Below are 21409 nucleotides of genomic sequence, written 5' to 3' on the forward strand. Positions count from 1 at the left end.
AACGTGATTCTAGGTAAAGTTCTTCAATCATAGGCCATGATTAGGCCTTCACTAGTTTATTATTATCACAGGCAGGAGATGAATTCACTTGAGACGAGACATAAAGAAACTGTTTAGGTAAGGGAGAAAACCGTCATGCAATAAAGAGGGAGTCAATAAAGATTTGGAGTCATAAGAGGTAGCAGGTATGACATTTCTGCCACTAATTAGCTGTGTTGTCTTAAGGAAGTTACATAAGTTATCTGAATCCTAGGATCTTGACCTATGAAACATGAATAATAAGACTACCTATCTGAAAAGCTGTTGTTGATTAAATCAAGAAACGTATGACATACACACACACGTGTGTGTGACTATGAACTTTAATATCTGTTATAGCTGTAACAGGAAACAAATTTTAGTTTTTAAAAAAGTTAACAAAAAGGATGTGAAAATTTTATTTAGGCTGGTTTGCTGTAACATTGTTTTTTGTTTTATAAAATAATTTCATAAAAGTGTCCATCAAGAAATTATGTAGAAAATACAAACTAAGGTAATATATATACACTTCATAAAAATAGAATACATCTTGGCAATTGCTTCTAGAGTCTGTTACCACCATGTACAGTGTATTGACGTTTAACATTTATGCTAATTTGAACATACAAGATTTTTAAGAAAAAACAAAGAAAATTGTCCCATTGGTATTTTAAAAAAATTATTTCCAATTGATAGGAAAATTAAAAAATGTTGGACTGTAAAAGATATGGAGCTAACTGAATGGAAGGTTATATCAAAATGATAGGGCAAAGAACCATGCCATGAACAACCATCCGAGGACAAAGTAATATTTTTTTTCTATTATCATAAGTCGTTCCAGCTGATTTTACAAAATCATTGAAAATAATATCCTTATTTTGGATGTTCAATCAACGTGAGCACCATTTGGCATCACACTAACCTTCTAGAAGCCGTACTATATTTCTAAAATGAGTGGTGTTGCTTTTTTTCCTCAAAGTGAAAATAGGTGTATAAGTTCTATTATAAAGTATCAATACTTTTTTAAAAAGCGTCTTCATAAGTTACTTAATAAGTTTTGACCAAAACACATAGCAACCAGTTTTATTATTTTAAAAATGGTCAAATGCTAAAATATCTACTTGGCTTTGAATTATTATTATAGTTATTTTTGGTTCTTTTTTTTAAGGAAAATAATAACTACTATGCTACTATAAAACATCATTGACGTGTCCTGTTAGATGTTCAGAATAATCTTTGGAAAGTAACTGCTCCAGTGTAATAAATAAAGAAAATAATAAGGACTTTTCTAGACCTTACCAAAAGATATGACCATGGTGGGATCATGAAAATATCTCAGCAGTCCCAAGGAAGGCACGCAAAACAGCACAGCACCATTTTCAAGTTACCACGATTGCAACTGTTCAGGAGACTGGAAGGGGACTTGATTCCCATGATTAATGCAATTTAAATATGTGGATTAGGCTTTGGAGAACTTCTTAGTATGGATAGGCAGACACAGCTATATATACTATGAATGTGGTCTGATATTCAATGGTCCCATTGGCACTGTAGGATAAGGCTCGAACCCTCATGCGGTAGGTCTCTGGTTCTCGTAGTGGTCGTGTTGTGTACACCACTCCTTTCAAGTTTTCATCCCTTAAGGCAAAAGGAACAGTCTGTTCCTCATCTACCATGAGGAAAGTTGTCCTGGGATGCATCACTCCATCCTGCGTGTATGCAACCAGCCGGATTAAATCTTGATTTGCGGCTATTCCAAATGGGAGGGAGACAAATTTGTATTCCAAGGCATATGGGCTCAAGGCACATTCCAAATCATTGGGTGGACAATTCTTGAGGCAGAACCTAAGGACAACAAACACACGAACCACATATAGTTATCTGGCTTGGAAGCAGGAGAAGGCATGATGCAGGAGATCATGATCCATGACAACGTTTAGGCATTAGAGGCAGGAGACAGTCTGACTGCAGGAACAATAAGGCTCACCCCATGCTCTATGTCACTAACTCAAACCAGACACCAGATGGCTATGAGAGGATGCTGGTCTAGAGTCAAATAGCTATCTCTCAGCTCCATTAAAATCAGAAGCTTTTGAACCGCTGAAGTAAAGAAGTATGAGTACCACAAGAGTTTCTGTAAAATGAAAAGTCAGTTCTGGAAATAGAATCATCTGCACATATATTGGAAACAAATACTTCTTAAAGAGAGGAACACAAGCAATTTTAAAATGTTAACTCCTATTCTAAGACTGTTTGAAAGCTGACATAGAATATATTGATATTTGGTTTATTTTTCTAAACATAATAAAATGTCAATTAGGATTCCTGGGGGGAAAAAAATACTTCCCTTTCTATTTGTCTTCCACATTATTTTTGATTAAAAATACTGTATTTTCTTATTCCAGAGCCCAGATTGGCTGTTTCTGAGTCATCATGACTTTTAAATCGTCTGTCAGAAATCACTGGTAATAAAGAGTAAGATTTAAAAAATGCACAAAGGACTATTTTCTAAAGTTATGGATTCTTCAGTCATAGTATTTTTTAGAAGTTTCATAAGTCTACATTTTTAATCTTCTCTCTCCCCTTCCTATTTCCCTAAGACCAATTACGAATAGGTTTTTGGTGGATCCTGAGCAGCCCACACTTGATCATGTTACAGTAACCTGGTGGCCACTGCTGAGAGGAAAAGCAGTGTGAGCTCTAGCCAGTATTTGGTTTCAGAACCACCTTCTTATTAGCAGGTCCTACTCACAATGACCATTATCTCTGTTTTTAAGCATCATGTTAACTGGGTACCTGAACAGAGTACAACATTTCTGTAAGGGGAGGGAGAAAATAGAAGAGTAATTTATGCAGAACTGAGAGAGAAGACAGTGTTTCAGATAGTAGGAAATGTAGGCAAGACGATATATGAATGGGCAGACTATTGACTCATCCCTGCTCATCTCTGTTCCCTCATAGAGTCACAGTGAGTCATCACAGTAACAGCCAAGGCTCTTCTTGGAGTGCTTTAAGCCGTGAAAGCCCTTAAAACTGTGAGGCAACACAAACAGAAACTAGAAAATTTCAAAGAAAGGCAGGCTCTATCACCTTACAAAATGCTCACTGCTGAAGCAGAACTCTAGATGTTGCATGGTGGATTATGTACTGGGGAGACTGTTCCGGGAAACCTTGGCAGCCAGAAGTGATAGTTTAGGCTGCAGGGGCTGCTGCACGATGAGCTCATTTCTTGCCCATTCACGTAGAAGGAACACACTGTAACTACACATCTCCCTGGGGTCACCGACTTCCTGTGAGTTAAACATGACTACAGACAGGGTTTGTTGGTCAAGAGGAGAGAGGAAGGATTTTCAAAAACATGTCTGAGAAGAGAAGGCAAGACATACCCTGAAACAGCATCCCGTTGGTAGTTGGGTGGACAGGGTGTATCGAGGCACTGGTAGCTTCCTCTCATGTTGAAGCACATGCGGTTTGGCCCACAGCGCACATTCTGCTCCAGACACTCATCAATATCTGCCAACAGCACAAGGAACGTGCAGCATCAGCAACGCGGGTCAGAACAGGCCATCAGAGCAGGTGTTGTGGACATTCGCCTAAACTTCGTTGGCTAGCCTTCTCTTCCCCATGAATGAACTCAGTAGCTGTACCTAACATCTTCAACCACAAAGTGAGGAGGGATCCTGATACACAGCGTGCTATTTCCCAGATTGCTTTGAGGATAAGTTGTTGTTGTTTTTAACAAATGTGCGAGGACATAGAAAAATAAGAGCTATAAAGTAGAAGGGAAGCTATTAAGAACTCGCCAGTATTTTTAATATTTGGAAAATAGAGTGCATTTGAGTTTTGAAAAGCAAATAATACTTTAAATTCACTAAAAACAAGCTAAAAATTTAAAAGGCACTTGTGAACCTTTCTGTAAAGTGAAGAATCTCTTTAAAATGTGAGTGATCCTTCCCTAGTATTTTGTTTTATAAGTTCAAATTGTTGAGTGGGAGGTAGTGTAGTGGAAATGAAAGGAGTCAAGTTATAAATTCAGAGAGCTTGTACAGGTCAGTTAGATCTTGTGGAGAAAGACAGAAAAAAGAAAAAAATAGGATCAAATGAATGACCCAAGAACCACAATCCAAGTTTGATGAAATCTGAACTGTGCAGAATCCATCCTCAGTTGTTATGGAGGGGAGATGCTCTCCCCAGGGTAATGGCTCTCTCTAGGGTAATATGCAATTGAAATGCTCTTTATTTTCTTGTTTTCTACACAAATTTGTTAAATAAAAACTCACTAAAATTAAGAACCTTCAAGATGAAGCTAAATAAAACTTCTTTGAGCTTTCCGAAAATGAGTGTTTTTGAGCCATGGTTCTTAACTTGGGGTCCATATTTGAGCATCAGGGGATCTGTGAATGAAAATGTTTTTGTGTGTGAGTGTGTGTGTGTGTGCGAGAAAGAGAGAGGCAGAGACAGAGACAGAGTGAGACTGAGATCCATTGATGGATTTTCTGGAAAGAGGGTCCATAGAGTCCAAAATTTTTAAGGGATTTTGAGATCCCAAAGTTAAGAACCATATTTTAGAGCAATAATTTCAAACTGTGGTGTCTGCATTCCCTTGTGGTGCATGAAAGTCTTCCAGCAGTACAAGAGAAGGCAAATACTTCAGGGAATTAATTTCCATCCAGATCCTCATTAGCCATAAGTTCTTCTCCTAAAATCATTCTACCTGAGAACTTCCTGTGGCCTGGAGTTATCCTTTCCCCTCTCCCCTCTTACATTCTTCTCCTTTACAAAAGAAAGGTTTCCACTAATCCCTAGTCTATGATACCTGGGTGTGAAACACTTCAAGGTACATAGGAAGGTGAGAACACTGCTAATGCATATTGATGGTGGCAGGCCTTATTTCATCCTGGCTATAAACCAATGGTCTCAGCTCTCTATTTTAAATTAGATTTCAGAAGTGAGCTGGTTGTTATGGGAATATCTACTAACACTTTTACTGAACAGAAAAATAACCCTAGACTTTTTCTGATAGTCAATCTGGTTAGTTTAACGAGTACAGACTTTCAAATTATATAGTGGTCATTCTCCATTCACTGAGTGAGTTAAGTCTGCAGCTCCAAAGTTTTGACAAAAATATATTTAAAGCACATGCATATCAAATAACAACGCCAGAATTCACATCCTTTGCAACTATTTTAAACATGATAGGAAATGTTACAGGTCAATTTTAAAAAGAATGAGTGAAATATAAGGTTTTCAAAAATTTTTTTGGAAGGGTAGGTATGTGTATGTGTAATGGGTATGTGTAATGGGTATGCGTAACTATTATGTCATTTCATAGTTGTAAGTGACTTGGTATCTGCATAATGGTATTTATATTGGACTTTGGTTAAAGTTGTGAAGTTCTTTTGTGAACTCTTAAATAACTTGAAATATTTATATAAAAAAAGAGAAAAAATGGGGCTGCCCCATGGTGTAGTTAGTGGTTAAGTTTGGCGCACTCCTCTTTGGCAGCCCGGGTTCGCAGGTTCGGATCCCAGGCACAGACCTACACCGCTCATCAGCCATGCTGTGGTGGTGACCCACATACGAAATAGGGGAAGATTGGCACAGATGTTAGCTCAGGGCAAATTTTCAAGCAAAAAAAAGAGGAAGATTGGCAATGAATGTTAGCTCAGGGCAAAACATCCTCAGCAACAGAGAAAAAAAGAGAAAGGAGAAGAAATTCCAAGAAACAGTATATTAATCATGGACAATACATGTCAAATTTTATTTCTGAATTAATTACCATTTGCGTTTCTGACTCAAAAATGAACATTTTAGGGGCCGGCCTGGTGGCATAGCGGTTAAGTGTGCATGCTCTGCTGTGGTGGCCCACGGTTCACAGGTTTGGATCCCGGGCGCACACCGACGCACTGCTTGTCAAGCCATGCTGTGGCGGCATCCCATATAAAGTAGAGGAAGATGGGCACAGATGTTAGCCCAGGGCCAATCTCCCTCAGCAAAAAAAAAGAGGATTGGCGATGGATGTTAGCTCAGGGCTGATCTTCCTCACAAAAAAAATAAATAAATAAAAAAATAAAGTAAAAAAATAAATAAAATGAACATTTTAGATTTAGTTCCTAATATATTTTGTTTTGTAAGGAAATGACAGACAATGTAATTCTTTAAATTTAATAATAGTCTGCACAGAGTAAAAAGATATTGAGCTAGAATGATATGGGGTAAATCACTTAACTCTACTTTTTAGTTACTTAGATGTGCTGACAATGACATAATGTGCTTTCTCTCTGTTTTATATTAGGGTTAGTTTTCCCACAGGAATGGAAAACAGTGTGAAACAAGTTTTTATTTCAGTTAAGTCTTGCCTATTGTCTCTGCAAACCAATTTCTAATTATGATTTTATCTGTCAGAGGTGCTTCATCTCCTTGACAAAATGAGATTGTCTCAGAATGAAGTGAAAAGCCCTCTAGGAAAATGTGAAAAAAATTCAATTAGCCTTATCTTCTTTTCTCTCATAAGAAACCATTCCCTTCACACTCATCCTCCAAATTTCATTTTAGCTCTAACTTCTGTAGTGAACTCATGCAGAAACACGGAGTCCAATGGGCTGCAGGCGACCACCAAAATGGTAGCATGGAGACCAGAATCTGGACACATGTCTGTATGCATAATAAGAGCAGCTACCTTATTGCAGATTTTCATTGGCTGAACATGAATCTATAAAGAAACATCAGAATCTAATATACAAAGTGTTTGCTCTTAGTTCCATAATAATGTACATTTCCCATAGAAAAGCTTTCTTTAACTATCTGAGCTTCTGGGCAGGTGGCCCACCTTTGTCTTCTGTCTATTACTGTCTCCTCAGGATTCAGCACCCTATAGGCCTTCAGTCTCCTCACTCTGCTCATTCATTTGACTCACTGGTCTAAAAAAAAGAAGCCAGAAAAGATGAAGAAAGAATGTTGCTTTCTGTTAACTGACAATGTGGTGATGTCTGGTTTTTAGGAAAGATAATAAGAAAATTATTATGATAGAAATTAAAGCATAGGCATTTTATAACATAAATATTATTGCTACAAAAAAAGAATACCAAGATGAACTGAAAAACTTTTATATTAATAGCTCTAGAACATACGAGTGCATTTAACCAAGCGCTTCTGGACACATTAAAAAAATTTAGGATAAGCGTACTTGAAACATTTGTCTCATAGAAAGTATAGAGTAATTCAGATTCTTGATAAACATTATGGACTACGGTTTTAAAACTTGGATAGATTAGAACCCTCATTCAAATGCAATGCCAATATATGTTTTAAAACTTTTAGAAATAGATTAGCAATGCTTAAAATTAGCATAAAGATCTTTTAGTTTCTCCTCTCCACTTCTTGAGCACATCATGATTGGTTGTGTTTTTTGTTTTTCATTTTTCAGTCTGGTGACTTCCTCTTTTGACTAGAGTCTGTCCTTGTTCAATGTCAAATTCACTTTAATTTCCCTTTTATTACTGGCGTTTTTATCACTAATGTATAAAGCTTCAAAAATGCATATGTGAATGAAAAGTAGTCTCTTGTTTCTCATAAATGCCTCAAACACTTTCTAAAGCTATAAAAAGACTTGAAGTTATTCTTTAAAGGTCTTTAAAGGGCATAATTGTTTTCTCTTATGTCTTTTTTAAAACCACAAAAAATATGTAACCTATTTAACTTGCAACCATTTCAAATGACACCTGTTTCTGATTTGTTCACATCATTTTCCACTCTCTGAAGCACAACTGAAAGTTGAAAAATGTTTTGAACTGAATGAGTGACAAGGGCAATTAAAAAACAAACTGGCGAAATTTAGAAAAGAAGAAAAATCCTCTAATGAGAATATGACACAACATAACTCTTAAAATTCTGGCTAAGGGGTTTTGCAGTCCGGTTGCTTATTCTAAATGCTTCAGTATCTACCCCGCTTCCTTCCTTGGTGCCTGGTGCACTACAGGAAGTATAGTGTTCATGTTGCGCACTGCCATCTTTTCAGAAAGATTGTTGGGTTGAAGAGCTGGGGAAAGTTATAAAACACAGACAGTGTAAATGCGCTCACCTCACCCTGCTGCCACAGTACAGTGACTCTGGTGTTTGCAGCATCATAGGAGAGAGAAAGGACTATTCCAGACATTATGAGATCTGCGATCAAGTCCTGCCCTTGTTCCTGATTGTTCTACGACATTGAGGCTCCCATAATCACTCTGAGAAATAGTTTTATTATCTGTTGAATGGGTACAAATTATTACCCTTGACAAAGCTGTACTGCTGATTAAAATGAGATAATAGTTGTTTTGGAAAAACGTAAGACTATAATGTAAGTACATTATTTCAGTACTTCAAATCTCAGTAAAATGTTCTGCATAGGGTAAGTTCTTAATAAACCTTTGGTGACTGATGGCTGGGAGCAAAGGTTATTATTGAGTTCACTTTCCTTCTCCAGCCCACAGGATACAATAGGGGCTCTCAGGGAGTGTGAATGGGGAATGGGTGGGGTAGGGGTGGGGAGGCTCAGAGTAACTCAAGTGAAGTCATCGTCTGTCCTGGTCTTGCCTCCCAGAACACATTTTCCATGAGCTGCATCCTAGCAAGTCTTTTATGAACGTCATAGAAAGAGGAAATTCAATCTAAATTAGATTGCTACTGATAAAGCACTCTTTTTGGAGATTTTATTTGTTATAATTTAGAAAAGTATAGAGTTTGCAGATGACAGAAATTAATAAAATTCAAAGGCTTATTAAGACCTACATAATATTCCTAGATTTTGCCCACAAAATTGAGGGGGTTTTTTAGGAGATTTTTAAAGATTTATACAAGTTCATATTCTTTTTGATCTAAGTACACATTGCAATGTACTACACCTCATCAAAGTACAATGCTCCTTTCACACTTTTGTGTAAAGAGGGTACTATGGAAATCGATATTTTTTTCTTTCTACTATCACTATACATTGTCCAAAACTCTGTTGCGACCCCTATAACTTTGTATGTTGATTATCTACTTATTTGCATGCCTGTCTCCACTAGACTCTAAGATTCTAAAGGGAAGAGACTGTATATTATTCATCTGTTTAAACCTTTTGCATCCTGCAATGCTAGCACATGATTGTTTCTCATCATTTGTAGACTCAAAGAATGAATGGATTATTTAATCAATTACCCACCGATCACTAAGACAAAGTATAAAATAATGCCTAACACTGAAGTAAATTTACTGAGCACTCTTCCCATTTCCCCTTCCATCTTAGCTAAATTGTGAAAAAATGTTTGAAGGGGTCTATTCCCATTTAGTTTTAAAAATATGGAATATGACTTGTTTAGTCACTCTTGCTCCTTTTAGGAAGACCATACTAAAAATGTTTCTCAACTCTTTTCTTTTGCTTAATTGCTTTCTCATTGTTTCTCCTACTTGCAAAAGCAATGTTTAAAGATAAGTCTGACCAAAGGGAATGGGAAAGAAGACAAAGCAACTAGGAGAATAATTATTCATGAAAAGAAAACACCTAATTTCTCACACTCTCCTAAGCTGGTTTTAAGCCAAGTTGCAGGAATAAACATCCCAACGTTTTCTTACCTTGACATGTCTTTCCGTTGAGCATGAGTTGATAGCCAGGTGGGCAAAGACACTGATAGCTTCCAAAGGTATTTTTACACTCATGTTGGCAGGTGTCTCTATTTTCACATTCATCAATATCTGTGCAGAAAGAAAGCAGAGTGTATAATCATGTAAAAGAAAGACAAAAAGTGTGACAGAACCAACTATAAACAAGTTGTTGATATACAATAAAAAAACTTCTTAGTAATTTTATATTCGTGTTTTAAATGCTCAGAGCTGTTTTATATCAGGATCTGTTTCAAATGGAATCCAATATAAACTATACTATATTATAAAACACGAACATCGCTTCTGTGTATAAGCATATATAAGCTGAAGCCCCAAACTGGCCAATTTCTATATTAGTTAAGTAACACTGGAATGACAGACAAAGCAAATTCGTATGAGATCGTAAACCACCAAGGTACTAAACTCTTGACGGAATAGGAGAATTTACCTAAAAGATAGTTTCTATTGAGATTAATTGGGAAAAAATATTAGTTTTTATTTTATTTAATCATTAGCTGCCTTTCTCTTTCCAACAGCCATGCATAGCTTCCCATACACAGAGATCATCAAACGGAAGTGTTTTTATTTTAGGGATAGTAATATTCATCAAACTTCATACAATTGTAAAGTGCTAATGGCAACTACACACATATAGTTGCTATCACCTTGGGCAGGCCACTTAACTTCTCAAGATTTCAGGGGATTCTTCTGCCAAAAGGAGTCATTGATACTATCTCCCTACTTCACAGGTTTCTTGGAAGGTTCATATACAGTAATACATGGGAAAACATTTTATAAATTATAAAGAGCTATCTGCTATTATTAAACAATGCCAAGAAAACAGCAATAAAAAGGACAGTGAGAATAGATGATAATTAAAAATTAATTGATATTTGCTTTCAGGATAAGGGATGTGACTTGGGAGGCCTCAAATTTCTTGCTCCAATTGTGTTCTGCTTTGACTAATATTAAAATTTGCTTCCAGTCCCTGAGCATACACCAACCAGTGGAAGAACGAAGAGGAGAACAGGACATGAAATGTGAGCAGGAGTGCTACAGGAGGGAGGTAAAGAGAAGACAAAGTGAAAACTAGGAAATGACTCAGAGCAAAAGGATCTATTCATTTTGCATATGCTCAGAATATAATTGCAATGATTCAAAATCTGTTAATGATAAACACTCATCAAATATTTGTTTGTCAATGTTTTTGCCCCATTTTAGTTAACCAAAGCATTCATTCTAGAACTGTGTGACTTATTTTTACCTTTTCCCTTTATAATCTGCTTTAACCTAAAATAACACCAGAAATGTAAATGATGTTGAACTATAAGTAATCAACATTGCACTTCCCAGAGTATGAACTTTAAAGTAGCCCCAAGTGTGATTTCTGTGTTGAGAAGCAATGCAATGTTCAGTTTTTCCGTTAAGCTTAGGAAACAATTCCTTAAAAAGCTAAAATTTAGCTCAAGTCTAACAAAATTTCATAGTGTTAATGTGCATCTTTTGTAAGTTGTCTATCCCGGATGGTTAACAAAAGGCATTTGGTGTTTATTGCAAATTGTTCTTGTTACATAATTCCAAAGCTGTCTACAATCTTAGTGTAAATTTCTTTATTTGGACCAACACTATAAAATACTCACCCTATTTTAAGAAATGTTTCTAAACGTTTAAGCCTATTAATTTCCCCAAATTAAAAAATATCTAGTAATTGTCTAGTTATAGAAGTTTACTTTAGATTCTCCAAGACTGGTCCTCACTCTGAAACAGTAGTGCCTCAAACGATAGATGGTTTGGGGAAGATAATTCTTATAAACATAATATTAGTGTAATATAAACACAGAGACACAGAAAACATTTATAAGACTCTGCTATGATCAAACTACAGAGTATAGATAGTGATAAAGAGATAGAGAATTGGGTTATTAATCAGGAAGAGTTTCCTAAAATGATTTGGACCTTCAGATGATTTAGAAGAAATCAGCTAGATGGTGTATGGTGTGGCGAGATGTAATTTAATTCATTTATCAGAGCATAAACTAAGATTTTTGGGCTGGAGAGGAAAGGTAGAAGAGAGAGAAGAGCTTATCTAAGATGAAAGTGGAGAGTGGGATGATGAGAAGCTATGAAAACCCTTCAGTGGGAATGACTATTTAGAAGAAACTTTGAAAGACAAAATGTCAGATGTTAATTTTGTCAATAAAAGAATAGTAAAAAGTTTTAACTATCACAGAGTCAGGTCAAAATTGTGGGCATGAAAAATTACCAACACTCAGAACGGTTTGGAGCAGGCTGAGAGTGGTGTTGGACACACTCGCAAGGATAGTGGAGTCCACAGGTTTGGTAATGAAATAGTGTTTGACCATATGGGACAAGAGAGTTATTAATGAATGCATTCATGTTTGAAATTCATAGAGTAAAAGAAACTAGCACTGTCTACAATTCTAGGAAGCTGATCCCAGGGAGAAGACTTCGTATGCACCATTTTAAGCTTCAGGTACATTAGGACATCTAAACAGAAAAGTTCTAGGAAAATGTGAATCTGAAGAATAAAGGTTAGGGTTAAGTATCCAGAGGGTTTGAGGGTCCAGCCAAGTAGAGGTGATATGAGAAACTGGGTCCACCTAAGAGTGACTAAGGAAGCATGTCTGAGAAGATAATGATGCAGGAACAGGGCTTGGAGAAGGGTAAAAAAAAAAAAAAAATGACAAAAATTGAAGTCAGAAGGAGAAGAAGTTTTTTAAAGTTTAAAAGAAATGTTTAACAGAATGCGTATTTCAGAGAGAATAAGGAACAAGTAGAATACTTAAGAAAAATGCAAGAAAATGAGGTTGGCATAGGGGTCTTTCAATTTAACCAGAATTTCTGTTTTTTCCCTCCCTTCTTGCCTCCCTCCTCCCTTTCTTCCTTGCCTTCTTTTTTCGTCTAATAAATAGTGGGGTTAAATTGTGTTTGCTAATTCCTCTTGGTGCATAGGTCAATGACATGCAAACTGTGGACACTCACAGAAAACTGAGTTAAAAGAACGACAGTGGTAATGCTTGCAAATTAACTGAAAACAAGGTGTCAATTCTTGAGTTGGAAATTACACTTCACTTTTGCAAACAAATTACAGACTTCTGAGTTTAGATGAAGATATTGAAAGCACACATTTTAGAGTGATGGAAGCAACTGAATTTTGTCCTGGCTCACATTATCTTTTCAGTGACGTATATATACAAAATAATCAAACTGAGAAATTCCATGGGGAGTGTGGGACAACAATTAACGCAGTGTTGGTTGTGATATAGAACAAGGTGACGGAGTAGCTTTCACTTTTAACCCACTGCTTTGGCATCAATCAGATACAGGCATAATCTGATGGCATTATATTATGCGGCAACATGCATATTCTTTTTTTAAAAAAACCATATTCTGGATGCCACTGAAATTTACTTCTATATAGCATTAAATTTAGTAACACTTTTAGGGGTGATCAACAAAGAGAAACTGTCAATATAAAATAATAAATTGTCAGAATGCACACATGTAAATACATCATTTATTTAAATAAACTTTGTAATAGTTTTAGGTGCCAGAGTAAATGTCTTGAAACTTTGAGTCATCCCAGATTTGAGATCAGATGTAATTCACTACACCCCATGATCACAGGTGCTGTCCTATGCTTAGAGTCTGGCCCATAAGTGAGCCCACAGAAAGGAAATGTAATATGGCTGACATTTACCTACACATGTGTCATGGCTTGCCTCAGAGCCTTCAGGGCAAGTTTTCCTAATAGTCCTTCTAGTCCTGGAGAGAGATGTTCTGCTGTTTCTATACTCTGAGTAGGCGCTGTAGAGATGTGAGTACTGTCTGTAATGCTGCTGAGGTTGATAGTTGTTTCTCACAGGGGAGAACCGTGCAAGATTATAGCTATTGTACTGAGTGCCATAATTTGGCAGCCTCTCCAATCCAGCGCAAGATTTCCCGTCCCCTAATAAATGTTGTCCTGGTGGACAGATACACTTGAAGCTGCCGGGGGTGTTGGAGCACTGATATGCACAAGGCTTATGCACTTGTTCACATTCATTAATGTCTGCTCGTGTGCCATGATACATAAAAAAGAGAAAAAAAAAAAAAAACACATACACACACAAAACACAGAAATAAACAATCAGTCTGTGAAACAAACTGAAGACATTATGTTACCCTCCAAGCCAAGAATATAGTAAGTTCTTAACTGTTGTGAACTTTTGAGAAAGCTTTAATCATTCAGTTATAAATATATACAAAGATTCTATGACTCTCCCTAAAGGTTGCTTCACATGTACAGTAGAAACATAAAGGGTCATATGGAAAAACATGGCCTGGAATCCAGAAAAACAAGAGTTCAAAGTTAATATAGACCTTAATTCTGTTAGTGGAGGAAAGAACACAATCACATCTCTAGTTTGCATTTAATTATAATATTGATCACTAGTGTCTCTAATCTTTCACACAATTACAAGTGTCAGATGCAGGAATGTTCGTACAACTACAAACATTTTTATTTTATTTTGTCTCTTTTCAATCAATAAGTATTAATTAATAATCAAGCCAAGCACATTTTTTTTTTACAAAACATTTTTAAAAAGAAAATGAAGACAGAGAATCATTTCTTACTAAGATATAAACTCACAAAGTCCACAAAATTAAAGAAAATTATTTTTCTTTTTATTCCTAGGTCAACACAGAGTATGTACTTGCTACTCTTCCTGTAAATTGGAAAAGTGAATGAAAACCAGATATCAAAACCAAATTCTTTAATTCATTACCACAGTGGTATATGAAAGAAAACAACATGAATAAGTAGAATAAAAGTAGCAAATTTTGCTTTAAAAATTGTTTTAGTAGGCAAAATTTAAAATTAACATTTTTAATCTCTTTAAGGCAATGGCCCTACCTTCTTCATTGATTTATCCCCCAGCCCTATGCCTGACATCCAACTTCAGGTCAAAGTAGTAAACAAATGAACACATTTCATTCTGCTAGGTCACTATCATGACTGATCAAGATGTTAAATTATATAGAAATTACAATATCTAAATAGAAGACTAAAATGATAGGTATTTCTGCTATTAAAAAGTATTTATTTTAAAAGAATCTAGTAATGGTATTACTTTAAACATTTGCCATGTGCAAATACCCTACTGTGCTAGGGACTGCATAAAGACAGAACTGAGTCTTTATGGGAAAACTGGCTATAAATAATTGTTAAGTAGACAACCAAGGCAACCAATTTGCCTCTTAAAAGTATAGCACGCAATTTGCCAATTTGCCTCTTAAAAGCATAGCATGTAAAACAGAAGCCAGTATTTAGAAGCCCACACAATTTTCTTGCTGCACTTAAATATTCTGAGGAGTATAATTTGATAGATCAGTTTCTTGATTATAAACACATTAATTCTCTAAAAAGCATATGGTTACCTTCTTACAGATATTTGCTATTGTCTGTTACCTTCCTTACTTTATATTCAATTATAAGTAAGATGGAAACAAATAGGCAATTGGGAAAATTAAATGAGATTCTTAGCAGAGGGAGTGGCACATAGTAAGCAGGAAACATATGGTAGATAAAGTTAATAATTATCAATTCACTTAAATTTTGTGTTCACATTTTAATCCCTCATACCTAACCTTTCATATTACACATGAGTATACTTCATATTCAAATAAAATGTATATATGCAAACATTTATGTCATGTGCATAGAGGGATAATCAATGAGATAATCTTCATAATTAAGTTGTCATGGCAATTACATCAGAACCTCACTTTGATATGTGTATAGTAAGCACTCCATAAGTGGTTATTATTGTCACTTGAAATGTCAGTGTAAAGTGAATTCCATATGAAGTCTCTAAGAAGTAATTCAAATTATGTTATGAATTACTTAAACCAATGTACAAATCTTCTAATTGTAGCAAGAAAGCATTTGAGGATAGAGAGTGGTCCTAATCACATTGGTAAGGCTAGGTAACTATATTAGTAGCTCTATTACTCAATAAGAGTTCCTTTAACTTACCCAAACACGGTCTTCCAACTCCTTGAGACCGGTAACCTCTTGGACATACACAACGATAGCTGCCTCTTGTATTCTCACATATCTGATTATATCTGCACTGATGGGTCCCATCTTTACATTCATCAATATCTACAGACATGGAGGCAATAAAAAGTAATAACATTTCCTCTTTCAAAACCTAAAGTCATTATATTTGAAGTGAACATTCTTTAAAAAATTGCCAAAGGTTGCATTTCTCACCATGTGGTTGAGACCTGGAATCAGAAAACCTGGGTTCAAGTCCCAGCTCTGCCAATTATTAACTGGCTCCTTTTCCTCCTCTTGCTCCCTACTACAGAAAGAGTTTTATTCTCAGCTTTTTTTGTTTTTTCCCCCACTTCTCTATAGTCCCTCCTCCCTTGGCCATCTTATTTACACTAGTGACTCTAGTAAGCCTGTCTATGTAGATTTAGAGCAGTAGTACTACCTTGCTTCTTATCTACTCTCCCACATTTCTAGCTGCCAGCTGGGCATCTCTATCTCCATGTTTTACCAGCACAGTACTTCAAACTCAACATGTCCCCAGTGTCTTATCATTACTCCTTTATTTATGATAACAGCAGTCTTTTTTCCCCAGACAACCAGCCTGCAAACATCAGAGTTATCTTTATCTTATCCCTTTAGTTTCCAAGATCAGGTAATTCTACTTCCTTCAATCAAACCCATCTATCCCCACTTTCCATTTCCACTTGGCTATACTTTTGCTTCTTAAACAGTCTTCTGATCTTTTAGCTCGTCTCATTTCTAATTAATCTTATACATAATTACAGAGTCAACATTCTTAAAAATATTGACAGTTGCACATAACTGCATATGATGCTCTGACTTGGCTACTGTTCTTAGGAGTTAAGAAAAATATTTACCTATATACATATTGCTGAAAAGAGTCTTTGAAATATGATATTCCAATCCCCTAAATATTTTTTTTTAAGTGTACTAAATCCCCATGTACCTCAATAAGTATCAACAAGTAAGTGGTCAATATTCCTTCTCCCTCCACTCTTATAATATTATTTTGAAACAAATCCAAAGATATTGTAACTTTATTAATAAATATTTCAGGATGAAAATTTTAAAAAGTGTATTTTTAAAATTAGAAACTTAAACTCAAATTTCTGCCTCATCTTTAGACTTGTTCAAAATCAGATAGCCGTCAAGAAGGAATGATGAATTTTAACACTATCTCTAAGTCTAGCTCTTTTCTCTCCTACAGGACTTCTTTCTTTCTTACCTTTTTCAACCTCCACCTATTAACATTCCATTCAAGGCCATATTTAAATGTGATCACTTTCATGACACTTCTGATCGTCACTCCTATTAGATGTGATCACTCTTTCGAGTATTTTCAATTTTATCTGTACCTCTTTTATGGTGTTTCATTCTGTCTTGTATTATAGTTTGTTTTTTTTTTCTTTTGGTGAGAGGAGTGGAGTTGGCCAATCTATCCCAGTAGATTGTAAGTACATGAGAGCAGAAATGGTATCTGCTTCATTTTTATAAATCCTGCAACTCCTAGTTGTGCTAACTACGGCAGACTGGTACAGAATAGGCACACAAAGAATAAACTTATGGAGAAATATAATTTACTATATTGTCTAGTCATTGATTTGACATTTAAAGAATATCTCATTCAAAAATAATTATATTTTGAACTTTTAATAAATCTCTACAAACATAATTTTTTCTCACCCCCATGATATTCTAAACATATATGCTCAATTTCATATTAGAAATAATGTGAGACAATATTAATTTATGTGGATATTAAACTATGTAAACCAAATATATAATTGATGGGAGCTCAAATGGTCATAGGTCTCCATGGTGAGCTTCCACTTCCTGGTATAGCCGACTCTAGAACCCCAGAGCTCAACCATACTAGAAGTTGGGAGTAAAAAACCTATGGAAAAAGAAAAACTTCCTTGTTAGATTAAATGTATTCTAAGTATTAATTTTAAAAATGGATGCCTTATTTGGCTTGTTGATGGTAAACGGATCTCAGTTATCAAAAGAGTCAGACACTCACCAATGCAGGTTCTGTTTTCTGCCTTGGTCATTCCGTTTGGACAAAGATCAATGCACTTGTAGCCACCACGGGTGTTCTTGCAGTGCTGATCTGGTCTGCATACATTCTGTCTACACTCGTTCACATCTTGATAAAAGAACAAAGGTATTGCAGATTGAGAAAATGATTTATTCCATTTTTCCATAGAAATTATACCTTTGGATTTTAAAGATATTATAAACTAATATAGATGTTGATTATATAATCATTGAGTAAGGTTAAAGTGTTTAAACCCATCCAAGTCTGTAACATACTTTATTTTACAACAGAATGATAAAAATAAAATATTACTTCACAGAGCTGACAGCCATACCAACCACTTCTTCCTCCTAGAATAATTAAAAATTATATATATATTATATATAAGTTTATATATTATGCTTTTGTGAAAAAATTTGGTAAATATAATAGGGGAAATGTTAAAAAAGTGGTTACGTAAGTAGAAAATGAAACCTAAAAGTATAGTATTTGCTTCCATTCTGTTTTTGCCTGGATTACATCCCTATTTGATTCCAGCCCAGGACACAGGATATGATTAGATCAGACACCATTAAGAAGTTACAAAGATGTCACTGCTTTGAATTTAAACTTTCTTTCTTACCTATGCATTTTCTGCCTTTGAGCTGGTACCCAGGTTCACATCCACAGTGAAAACTTCCTATGGCATTGAAACAGCGGTGGTGACAGGGGTTGGATTCTTGACATTCATTAATATCTGTTAAATAAAACAAAACTTTCATTGTATGCTGTTAGGAAACTTGGGTTAATTTATCCCAAATGTTTAACATTTTAATGATCTTTGATCATTATCGTGTTTAAGATCGTCCCTAAAACTAATACAATACAATTGCTCTCATATGATCTGCTAGATAATTGATAGAATTAACTGCTGGAGAGGGATCTCTCTTCAACACTCCTCAAACGTAGACATTAGCTAGTGACTCAGAACTATGTCGATGCAACACTCCTCAGCTTTAACTAGTTTACCATATGGTTCCCACTCCTGTTTCTAGGCAGTTTCAGCCCTGGAATGTTGCTGACAGACTGGAATACTGGGGTAAGGGGAAAAAAAAAAAAAAAAAAAGGTAAGGTCTTCTGCAATATCTTTTGCAATTGACTTTTCTTCCTTATTTTTGCTGCTATTAGCCTGATGCACGTCTTTATCACCTTGTGACTGATTGATTACAGCAACTTGAGCATCTATCCTCATCTGTAGTCATTGCCAAATTAATCCTCCCAAATACCATCTGGGTCACAGTGTAAAAAAATATACAGGCATGAACTATCCAAACTCGTGTGCACTTGCCTGTTTTTTGTTCCTTCTCTCTCTTTCCTTCCAGTCCCAGAGGAAGAGAGACCTCTTCTCCTATTTAAGGCAAGTCCTTCTCTTTGAGCTTTTGAGCTCTGTAGCCCATCTCCTCCTTCCTCACCAAGATGAGGATTGTGGTCCATTGATCATTCCCTCCTCTTGTGTATTTTTAAAGTCCTTCTTCCTTACTGTCATCTTTCCCATAACCCTACAGATACAATCAAATCTCTCCTATCAGAACAAAATCCCTCTCTCAGGTCTACACTCATCTCAAGCTCCTGCCACTTCTCTATTGTTCTATACTAAACCCTTCAAAAGAACAATCACCATATTTAGGCTCTTCATGTCCTCACCTTACATTTTCAAACTCGAGACTGCCAATGTCTTATTTTGTATTTTGTTTTCTATTTGAGACCTTTTAACTTAATCTTTCAAAATCTGCACATGTTAATATAAATGCACAAATGTGATCATATACTTTAAAAAGACTTTCTTAGCGTAGTTTTTTCTTCTTCCTCTTTTGCTTGCCCTCCCTTATCCCTTTTCACCCTCCTTGCCCACCAAAGCCAACACATTAACAGTCTAGTAAAGATAATAACATACCTCTTCTAGGTAAACATATGTATGTCTCTACCTAAACATACAAATCCATTTCATTTTTCTCTGCTTATTATTTGTTTTACAGTCACATAATCTTTTCTACACAAGTTACATATACTTTCCTACATCTTGGTGTTCTGACTCGACACCTCATGGAAATTCCTCTAAGCCAAACAGTTGAGCTCCATTCCACTCTTTATAATGACCACACAATGGTTCATGGTGTGGATGTACCATAATTCATTCATTTTTTCTACTATTAATGAGCATTCAGTTTTGTATCCACTGTTTCTGCCTCTATGAAAAATCTTGATAGCGGCTTTATTCATAATTGTTAAAACTTGGAAGCACTAAAACATTCTTCAGTAGGTGAATGGATAAATAAACTGTGGTACATTCACACAATGCAATATCATTCAGCACTAAAAAGGAATGAGCTATCAACCCATGAAAAGACATAGAGGAAACCTAAAAGCGTATTACTAAGTGAAAGAAGCCAATCTGAAAAGGCTACATTCTGTATGATTCCAACTATATGACATTTTGGAAAAGATAAAACTATGGAGACAATAAAAAGATCAGTGATTTTCAGAGATTGGGAGGAGAAAGGGATGAACAGATAGAACACAGAAGATTTTTACGGCAAGGGAAACTATTCTGTATGATACTATAATGGAGGATACATGTAATTATTCATTTGTCAAAACCCATAGAATGTACAACACCAAGAGTAAATCCTAATGTAAACTATGGACTTTGGGTGATAATGACGTGTCAGTGTAGGTTCATCCCTGGTGAAAAATGTACCACTCTGGTGCAGGTTGATAGTAGGGGAGGCTATTCAAGAGGTGGGGCAGGGAGTGTATGGGAAATTTCTTTACCTTCTATTCAGTTTTTTTTTTTTTCCCCAAAGCCCCAGTAGATAGTTGTATGTCCTAGTCGTATGTCCTAGTCGCACATCCTTCTAGTTGCTGCATGTGGGATGCGGCCTCAGCACGGCCGGAGAAGCGGTGCGTCGGTGTGTGTCCGGGATCCGAACCCCGGCCGCCAGTAGCAGAGCGCCACACTTAACCGCTAAGCTACAGGGCCGGCCCTTCTACTCACTTTTGCTGTGAACCTAACACTGCTTTAAAAAATAAAGTCTATTTTAAAAAGTCCTGCAATAAATATTCCGGTATTCTTATGCAATGGAGTTTTATGAAACAGATTCTATTAGATTGTGCTATATAATTTCCTCTCTCAAATATAACAAGCAAATGTTATTATTCAAAACCACTGTGCTACAAATATTTAAAATAGCCATGGAATATTATATCTAGAGATCTTACCAAGAAGCTCAATCTATAAAACAAAGTTTACTTTAAAGGATTCAACAGACAGGAGATCTTAGTTCTTAGTATAATGAAGATAAAACAAGGGCCTCCATTTTTATACCGTGACAACTCAGCCCATCAGAGGTTCTTCGAAAGCCAATTCCACAGCGGACCACACAGCGATAGGATCCAATGGTATTGTCACAGTCCTGACCAGCATGGCAGGTGTGTCCCCCCAAAGCACACTCATCAATATCTGCAACAAAGTGAGTCACTCAACTAAGGTGAGCTGAAGAAAACCAACATGAGAACCTGCTGTGAAGTAAGGATAAGAAAGGCAGTGAATGATAAATATACAAGAGCATGAATGCTGAATATTTTGGTTGAGTCATTTCAGGTGG

General features: G+C 35.9%; 1 protein-coding gene across 5 annotated transcripts in view; it reads right to left on the minus strand.

Annotated features, from left to right (window-relative positions):
• Nucleotides 1–421: 421 nt before the first annotated feature.
• Nucleotides 422–21409, minus strand: part of HMCN1 (hemicentin 1) — a 450903-nt gene continuing 429915 nt past the window's right edge. For 2 of the 5 annotated variants that reach the window (XM_058539862.1, XM_058539867.1), the window contains 8 exons: nucleotides 21130–21264; nucleotides 18388–18501; nucleotides 17748–17873; nucleotides 15683–15811; nucleotides 13364–13714; nucleotides 9613–9732; nucleotides 3405–3531; nucleotides 422–1863 (listed from right to left, as the gene is read on the minus strand). In XM_058539862.1, the coding sequence (XP_058395845.1) occupies nucleotides 1497–1863; nucleotides 3405–3531; nucleotides 9613–9732; nucleotides 13364–13714; nucleotides 15683–15811; nucleotides 17748–17873; nucleotides 18388–18501; nucleotides 21130–21264 (1469 nt within the window). In that variant the 3' untranslated portion in view covers nucleotides 422–1496. The remainder of the gene's footprint in view (nucleotides 1864–3404; nucleotides 3532–9612; nucleotides 9733–13363; nucleotides 13715–15682; nucleotides 15812–17747; nucleotides 17874–18387; nucleotides 18502–21129; nucleotides 21265–21409) is intronic. The other 3 variants (XM_058539863.1, XM_058539864.1, XM_058539866.1) reach the window with 3 other exon arrangements.

The sequence above is a fragment of the Diceros bicornis genome, chromosome 4 (assembly GCF_020826845.1).
Source record: "Diceros bicornis minor isolate mBicDic1 chromosome 4, mDicBic1.mat.cur, whole genome shotgun sequence".
Taxonomy (NCBI): Eukaryota; Metazoa; Chordata; class Mammalia; order Perissodactyla; family Rhinocerotidae; genus Diceros; species Diceros bicornis.